At 57.7% G+C, this 8,755-nt stretch overlaps 2 protein-coding genes across 4 annotated transcripts in view; one reads left to right on the top strand and one right to left on the bottom strand.

Annotated features, from left to right (window-relative positions):
- The window catches only part of LOC113203630 (cytosolic carboxypeptidase 1-like), a 53,304-nt gene extending 47,055 nt beyond the window's left edge, over window positions 1–6,249 (top strand). For all 3 annotated transcript variants that reach the window (XM_052267516.1, XM_026418406.2, XM_052267520.1), the window contains exons 14-17: window positions 4,529–4,616; window positions 4,718–4,882; window positions 5,194–5,370; window positions 5,571–6,249. In XM_052267516.1, the coding sequence (XP_052123476.1) occupies window positions 4,529–4,616; window positions 4,718–4,882; window positions 5,194–5,370; window positions 5,571–5,834 (694 nt within the window). In that variant the 3' untranslated portion in view covers window positions 5,835–6,249. The remainder of the gene's footprint in view (window positions 1–4,528; window positions 4,617–4,717; window positions 4,883–5,193; window positions 5,371–5,570) is intronic.
- LOC113203635 (mitochondrial uncoupling protein 2-like) overlaps window positions 6,245–8,755 on the bottom strand; it is a gene marked incomplete in the record, with an annotated part of 15,633 nt that continues 13,122 nt past the window's right edge. Inside the window, 4 exon segments of the mRNA XM_052267578.1 lie at window positions 6,245–6,874; window positions 6,981–7,485; window positions 7,860–8,100; window positions 8,205–8,379. Of these exon segments, the coding sequence (XP_052123538.1) occupies window positions 6,769–6,874; window positions 6,981–7,485; window positions 7,860–8,100; window positions 8,205–8,324 (972 nt within the window).

Here is an 8,755-nt window from a genome sequence, read left to right as displayed (position 1 = left end):
TAGTCATTCGTGATCGTGATGATGGCGGCTGGGGCCGGGGCCAGGGGCCGGGGCTGGCCCAGCCGGCCGCCGCCACATCAGATGAAGCTGCGACAAAAGTCTGCGCTCCCGCGAGCGACGCGGCGCGGCGGGGCGCGGCGAGTGGCGCTGCTCCAGCCCATGGCTCCAAGCCCATGGCTCCAGCCGGCTCGGGTAATCTCCTCCTGATTACGCCGGCATTATTTTTGGCCTGGCGTTTTGCTGGAGCCGGGCTGGAGCCGGGCTGGTCCGGGGCTGGTCGGAGCTCCGGTGGAATGTGAGCCTGCGGAGGAGCACCGCCACCGCCACCGGCCCTTGGCCCCCGCCCGTCCGTCCAGGCCCGTCCAGGCCCGTCCAGGCCGTCCCGTCTGGCGCGGAGCCACCTCTGCACTCGGTTCGCACTCGGCTCGGCCAGCTCCAGGCCGACTGCCCATAGCAGAGGTGCATGCCCTTTCGGCCGCCCCGCTCCCGCGCTCCCCGCTCTGCCCGGAGGAGCAGGCTGCCGCGGCAGCTGCCCTGCCAGGGAGTAGTAGACCGGACTGATGCTGCTGGCGGAGCTGGCGTGCGACTGGAAGCCGGTGGCGTTTAGCGCGATATCCAATTACACGGACGGGAGGAGCCCCACTCGCTCCGGCTCGATACTCTGTCTCGTTCTGGCCACTTTTGTCTCCTGTGGCTCCTCCGGCTGGCTCCTCCGGCTGGCTCCTCCGACCCGGCCAACAACACCCCCGCTCCTCGCGCGCCCGCCTGCTTCCTTGAGTTGTCTCTCCTCCTTGACGGATCCGTATCCGCCCCGGCGATGCGGCCGTTAAAAGCCGCGCCATAATGCTGAGGACGTTAAGCAGCCCCCCGACCCCCCGCGGCCGAAAACTTTCGCCGCAAGGAGGCCGCCCCCGGCGGCGCCCCCTGCTCGGGGGACGGGGGGCGGCGAGGCGCGTGGGCGGGGCAGAACCCCTTCCCCCGCCGCTCTGCCCAGCTCTGCCCCTCACCTGGAGCTCCTCCGCCCGCTCCGCAGCCATAAAGGCCCTCAGGCAGGAGATTTTTACTGAGAAGAGATTTACGCAGCCTCTAAACGCAAACACTGAACATACACAGGCCGATTGGAAGGGAAGGGGAAAGGGTTAGAGCGGCGGGGGAAGAGGGGGAGGGAGGGGCGGGGAAGGGCCGCGTCTTCCTAGAATCAACGGCGGGGAGAGGGGCGGGGCACGGCTGACGGGCATTATGCGTGAGTCACTTTGGCCCAAGGACACGGAGGTGATGGCCTCATATTACCATCCCTTGCAGCCCGGCCGCTCGCCGCCGCCTGCACCGCGCCGTGTACGCCCGTCGAGCGCGGGCTGGGGGAGCCCCGTGTGTGTGTGCGCGCGCGTCTGTGTGTGTGTGTGTATGTGTAACCGCGGGGCCATTACTATATCGCCTGCTACCGACGCTTCTTCTTGCTCCTTGTGTTGCCCGCGCGCGTTGTGCACGCTGAGCCCGAGCCGAGCACCGCGGTCGGCACTCCAACATATAGACACGCACTCACACTCACGCACTCGACGTATCTGCCGACCTGGTACCCAAACGGTCCAGAGGGTGATTTTTTAGGCCTCCATAGACAGGACAGCCTAGAGGTAGTATCAGTAGGTATGTTATTTGCAAACAGGGACCATAATATTTCTTTACATAGTTTACGGGGAAATAAAAAAAATAAAATTGCAGTGTTGTCAGCGGTCAGCGGTATTTGAACCCGAAGTCGATATCAGTCAGGGCGAGGGAGCGTCAAAACCTGTTTGGGCCCCGAAGCAGCACGGCTGCTGATGAGCCGAATAGTACAGATTAACTCATGCGATAACGCAATTCATCCGACCGAAATTATCTCATGGCAGACAGGACCGCCCGGCCGGCCTGCCGCGGCCATTCCCATGGGGGCGGGCGGAGGCGTGAGTGCGAGAGAGGCGGCGGCGGTAATGGAGTCTGTGAGATAGATAGATAGATAGATAGATAGATAGATAGATAGATAGATAGATCGATCGATCGATCGATCGATCGATCGATAGATAGATAGATAGATAGATAGATAGATAGATAGATAGATAGATAGATAGATAGATAGATAGACGGGTCCTTTAATTTACTGCATGCGTACACCAATTTTTCTGGTTTAACTTGAATTTTTCTGATTTTTTTTCTAGACACTTTTCCTTGGTTTTTCTTAAATTTTATGGGAGATGTACACTGTTATTTTTAGTGAGGTGTCCACCCTCACCCCTTTATTCGCCCCCGCTATCCGCAACGACGACGCGGACAGAGCAAAGGGACAGCCTGCCGTCCGCCGCGCCGGTCCTTCCCTCGTCAGCCGCCGCCGGCCGGCCGCCCTTTGCATTCAGGCGCTGTCCCTAAGCTGTCCCTAGGCCTTTAGAGCCCTGCCGGCCCTGCCACTCGGCCGATGGATGCCCTATACGCCCAGCTCGCCGCCCTCCGCCCCGCACGGCTCTGGCTGTCCCAAGGACGGCGCATTCCTCGCAAGCGCTCGCTCGCTCACTCACTCACGCCTCGGCACGTCCGCTCGGCACGTCAGTTCGACACCCCGGGCCGGCACGTCACTGGAGGTCCTGGACGCGGGCGGGGTGGGGCGGGGCACGTCGGCCACCCAGCAGGCCGGCGGCAGCGAAGAACAGCAGAACGATGGCACTAAAACGAGTAAGGCTCTCCGGAGGTGAATTGGAGACTGCCTCTTTTCTCTCAAGTGAACGCGAGTAATGCTTTGGGATGGTTTATTGCCAAGGGGCTCGTTGTCCCCCCTGCCCCTGCCCGCCCCGCCGCCCCGCCGCGCACATCGCGGCCTGGACGGTGATGATGATGGGGCAGGGCAGGAAAGGGTTGTCCTTAAATAAACGAGTGCTCTGCAATCAGTTTCGGGGATCGTGGCGTGCCGCGCCCGTCGGATCGCAATCGCAACAAAGTTTAGTATCGGTTCGGTAACCGCCGACGCAGTGGCCAAGTCGGAAGCACTGAAAATTTTGAAGCCTTCTTACCTAAAATTTGTCTGTCTGAAACGAGGTCTAAACATTTAACATCAGTGGTTCTCGAGGTGATTTTGTCTCCCGCCTGGGCGAAATGCGCCGAAAATCTGGATGCTACAAAGTCCCGTGGGCCGCGTGCTCCAGGTTTTGCAGGGGAGGGGATGGTGCGCGGCTGCTCGCCTGGGGAATGCCGCGACGGCTGGAGACCATCCCGCCGCGTTTTTGAACACGACGATCCTCCGCATACCCCGGCTGGTGCAAAAAGCTTGACGCGGAGCAGCAAATGACTGACGCATTGCTTCCCCTCCTACCCCCTCTCCTCCTCCTCCTCCTCCGACTCTTTTCCACATTTCCCCACCCTCTTTCTCTTCCTCTGTCTATATCTCTCCCCCCCCCCCCCCCTCTTCTTCTTCTTCCCCCTCGGCGCGCACATTTCCCGCGGAGCAGTCGTTGTAGAAATGCTTTACGGACTGACAAACAATGCAAAATGAAAATGAATCGAACCCGGCGGACAGGCGGGACTGCAGGCAAGGCAGCAGGCACCTCGAAAGGTAAGCCCATTGGGCGAGGAGCAGCCCAGCGCTGCCAGCCCAAGTCCAGCACAGGCGGCATGAGATCCCCTGGCCAGATTAGCGCATGTGGCATAAGGCATTCTTGGCCCGTGTTTATTTTACTAGATAAGCCCTGCCATGTGGAGGGCTGGCTTTGAAAGAGTTACCCCCCCCCCCCCCCCGTGCTCCTTCCTCCCCGTCTCTGTGCCTCCGTCTAGCAGCACATACATGTACATTCCTCGCTTAATCGCTTGGCCGTTGTTGTTTCCCATTAATTATTTTTGCCCGATCCGCAGAGAGAGAGAGAGAGAGGGGGGGCACAGGGAAGGAGAGTGAGAGAGGGGAGGGCGGCTCTTCCTTGTCAACATTAGCTGCACATATTATGTGTAAGTCGCTGTTGGAGTCCTCCTGCAAACTCCAAGCAAGAAACTCCACGCAAACTTCAAGAAAACGCTTTGAGTGACAATAAGGATCGTTGCGGGACTGGCGTTACAATGTGTATTCAACAAAAAAAAACAAAGCTTGCATGTTAGGTTCGAGTTCAGATTTAGTTCTGAGTCCGTATAAGATCGCCCATTCCCCCTCGTCACGGCTTCGTCTTTCCCCCGGAGGAAGCGGGAGCTGCCAGAACAGCGATATAAAGACCCAGCCTGATTTATGTACGCGCCCTCTCCCCTATCTGTTTTATTGTCCAGAGGCACAATTAAACCGAGGCGAGAAGGCGGGCCAAACGATTTATGCAGTCAAATTTTTGCACCGTTTCCTCCCACATCCACAGCCCGCAGCGGTTCCCATGGCAGGTTCACTGCGAAGCGAAGCGAAGGATAGTCTCTTCTTAAGTTCACTTATTCACCCTCGACTTCAAACATTTGTGCGACTGGGCGTGACATCATTGACTAAGTGTCTGGAAGTCGACTCAAAGTATACCTACCAATTTTGTTTGTATTTTTGTAGCCATCGCTGTGGCCTGACAAACGACGATCTGAACCGCAAGTGGAGCAAGCCGGACCCCAAGCTTCATCCGTCCATCTACCACACCAAGGTAGGGAAGTCAGCAAGTCCGCAACCTGCGGCCCGAGCCCGGAGTTGTCACCCGTCGTCGTCGCCCGTTGTCACCTCTCCTCCCTTCTCTTCATGTAACAGGGCCTGCTCGAGTACCTGACCCGCGTGCAGCGCCGCCCGCCCTTCGTGTTCATCGACTTTCACGGCCACTCGCGCAAGAAGAACATCTTCGTGTACGGCTGCTCCCGGGCGGACAGCTGGTCCACGGCGGACCGCGCGCAGCCCGACAACCCCGCCGAGTACGCGGTGAGTAGAGTGAGTTGGCGTGCGCGCGCGCCGTGAGTCCGGGCAACCCAGCGCGCGCCTCCGGGGTGCATCAGGGTGGAGCGGGCGCCCGGGAGGCAGGCAGCCCGTCGTGCACGCCCGGTGTGTTTCGGCCGGGCGGGCGCCTCAGGCGTAGGCAGCCCATCGTGCTCCACCGGCTCGCATGGCGGGCAGCGCGCCCGTCCCGCGGTGCAGGCAGCCCACCGCGCACCGGCACCGGCAGTTGGAGGGAAGTCCGCGTCCGTTCCCCTCGTTGACTGACGCCCACCCCCCGGCCTTGGTACTGCCCGCAGGTCCTGCCCCAGCTCATGTCCCTGGTGGCGCCCGCCTTCAGCCTGTCGTCGTGCAGCTACCGGGTGGAGCGCGCGAGGGAGGCGACGGCCAGGGTGACGGTGTGGAGGGAGCTCGGCGTCAACCGGGCCTACACCCTGGAGGCGTCGTACTGCGGCTGTGACCAGGGGCCCTACCAGGTGAGCCGCGGAGGAAAAAAATTATTCTTACTCGCGCCATTAACTTTATAAATTACCATCGCAACTGCCCCCAAACCACCCATACAGTTCTTCAAACCCTATCAATTTGGTTGGATACGAAATGTTTTTGATGTGACGGTATACCGTTTTGAATGTCATTCTGACCGGCACCGCTGTCACGGCTCTCGGTTCTCGTGCAGGGCTATCAGCTGAGCAGCGCCCATCTGCGCGAGGTGGGCGCCAACCTGTGCCAGGCGCTGGCCAGCCTCCCCGAGGAGACGGAGCGGCAGCGCCGGCTGCAGCAGGGGCAGGGCGGCCTCCAGCAGGGCCAGGGCGGCGGCATGACGCCCGCCCAGGGGCCGGCGGCCGTGGTGCCCACCATGGTCAAGCTCAGCCCGCTCTCCGTGGTGGCCCGCCTGGGCGCCAACGCCGTGCCCGCCGGGGTGCCGGCGTCCGCCTCGTGACTGCGTGTCGTGCTCACAGTCTCTCTTCTTGTTTTGCGCGCTTTTACTTCAAGGCTCTTATAACCATGTGCATTACTGGAAAAACTATGAATCTAAGACTCCTCGCTTTACACAGTGTTGTTGTGCATGTGAATAAATACATTCAGTGTGCAGTGCTAAGTGCTCTATGCCTGAAACTGACAATTACATTACTTTGTTCCCTGCCTTTATTACTGCCCCATTTACTAAGCTAGCTAATTCATGTAGAATATTACGCAAAATGACTTTGCCTACATTATTTTTTTCGTTGGTAGATTCCAAGCAGTTTGTTAAATAAAAATTATGCTGCGCTTTGTAGATGATGTTTTAAATGATAACTATTTTGTAGAGCCGAAGAGGAAAGTATTTTTAAAATATAAATAATGTCTATATAAAATTTCATTTCTTTATTTTTTAAATCAGAAGATGAAGTCTATCACTGCATATACATACACAATAATTATCTTACAACGGTACAATAACACAGGTACTGGTCAACTTGTCCTAACACATGGCATAAAAGCGATGCTGGCAAGCCGTTACAAATTGTCATGAAAAACTCTAAGCAAGTAAAGATAAAAAGTATTTTACAAGAATGTCAGATGTCAAGAAATGTCAAATGAACAACTAATTGGAAATTAGGTGGTCTAACAATTAACGCCAACCTGTGGCAGTCTTAAATTTTGAAAAAAGTACGTAATACATTTAGAAAGTACCTTCGACCTGCGAAGTAACAAGATATAAAACTAAGCTAAAGATAAAATATACAGGTGCTATCTAAAACTAATCACTCAGTCCAATACAATCACAATGGCATATACAACTAACTAAAGGTACAATAAATTACATAACAGTCGCGTCGAGAATTTAAAATTAGCTCTAGTTAAAGCTTTCATACAGTATCAGTTTAAAATGACTAGACTTCCACTTCACGCATTCTTCGCACAACTCCCTTCAGCTGCTCATAAGTAATCCACATAGCAATGTTCCAGGACACCAGACGGCAGAAAGATGGCGTAAATCTGTCGGGAGAAAATGGAGGGGATATATTAGCACACTTCACCTTTAGAAAATCTCTGCAAATTTCACGAGAAAAGGTAAACTGACAGGATCCAAGTAGGAACTCACCCTTTGTAGAACGCTGCGAGTCCCTCGTTGGAGGCCATCCTGGTGGCCACCTCGAGCGCGCTGCGGTACTCGCCGGGCTTGGCATTCATGTAGCGGGTCTTGACCACGTCCACGGGTGAGGCCACCACGGTGGCGCAGAAGCCGGCCACCACGGCGGAGGAGAAGTGCAGGGGCACGCCGTCGCTCATGACGCCGTGCATCAGCAGCGCGTCCTTGACGATGTCGTAGCACACGATCTCGGACACGTTCACGATGGAGTTGCGGGCCACGTTGGGCGCGAGGCCTCTCCACAGGCCGAAGAAGCCCTCGGCGCCGGCGATGGAGCGGTAGGCGGCGAGCGTGGACGGGTAGGGCTTGGTGCCGGGGGGCGCGGCCTGGAAGCGCACCTTCACGACGTCGGTGGGCTGCGCGAACAGCACGGCCAGCCCCCCGGTGGTCAGACCGGCCAGCACGCGGCTCGTGACGTTCATGCTGGGCACCTCGGTGGCGCGCTTGGGCCTGTTGCCTGCGAGACGGAGGGAAGGGCGAATTAGTTTAGGGTGTACAGTCAGTACAGTAAAGTCCCCCGACCCGCGCATGAACCCAGTTCTGTTTATTGTTTATACCCCCTCCCCCATGGAGTACTTGCGATGCATCGGAAACTACGTCAGGCGTGAAACAAGCAGGATGCGAGCGCCCCGATGCGCCACCCAGCTTCCGGTACAGCGACTAGTGACGATTAACGTTCAGACAGACGCCCACAAACGAGTCTCCCTGTGATAGCTCGCGATAAAGTCTGCGGCGATCCCACTCAATCTGCAGCTATGCCCTGCCGTATATTTCTGCACCCTATCACAGCCCACATCGAAGAAACGAAACAAAAACAAATGTAGCACTCACCGTCAATGAGGCCCTGGTAGAAGTTCTTGGTGGACTCGTACATGCCCAGGCGCACCGACACGAAGGCGCACTGGCGCTGGAGGCCGGCGCTCAGCCCGTTGTACAGCGAGCGCACGCCCTCCTGCCGGGCGATGGTCGTCAAGGTGCCCACGAGGCCCTCGTACTGCGCGGCCACGGGCATGTGCAGGTGCCCGCCCACGCCCGCCAGCTGCATCGGCGCGGCGGCCGGCACTCCCTGGATCTGTCGGCGAAACCAAAACAAACGCGGCGGTTAGACGGGCTGCACTGAGGAAGCAGGGACAAGTTCACTCCCAGCGGGATCAGCTGCTGGACGGGATCACTCACCTGGAGCCGGACTTTGGCCGTGTCAAGCGGGAAGGTGGCGAAGTCGGCCATGCAGCCGGCGGTGGCCGCGGTGGCGATGTTGAACATGCCGTTGACGAGGGCGGAAGAGGTCTCGGCCATGGTCAAGCTGGGTGAGTGTTCACAACGACGACGGTAGTAGTCCTGAAGTCACGGTGGTGGTGTTGTTGTGAGCACTCGCAATCGAACCAGCGATCACAGGTGAGTCAAAGTCGGCACGAGACTACGAAACTTGAGGGGGAATGCTCTTCAAGCCACGAAGGAAATCTGCAACACCACAATCAGAAACGCGTCGTTTAGCACTAGAATCACAATCACGGGGATCACGACGTCGGCGAGCACCAAGGTGCAAGAACACGCACCTGTCACCGCGCGTTAGTGGGCGGCGCGTGCGGAACGTCAAGTGTCAGACTAGTTTGGACTGCAAACTTGTCAGGTCGAATCGGAGGGTGCGACTGAAGCTGGGAGCCGGCCGGCCGGAGATGTCATTCTCTCGGCGCCGCCCCCCTCCCCCTCCCTTTCCCCTCGGCCCT

The sequence above is a fragment of the Frankliniella occidentalis genome, unplaced genomic scaffold, assembly GCF_000697945.3.
Source record: "Frankliniella occidentalis isolate FOCC.00 unplaced genomic scaffold, Focc_3.1 Scaffold4, whole genome shotgun sequence".
NCBI lineage: Eukaryota > Metazoa > Arthropoda > Insecta > Thysanoptera > Thripidae > Frankliniella > Frankliniella occidentalis.
This window is presented reverse-complemented; position numbering and strand designations above follow the sequence as displayed.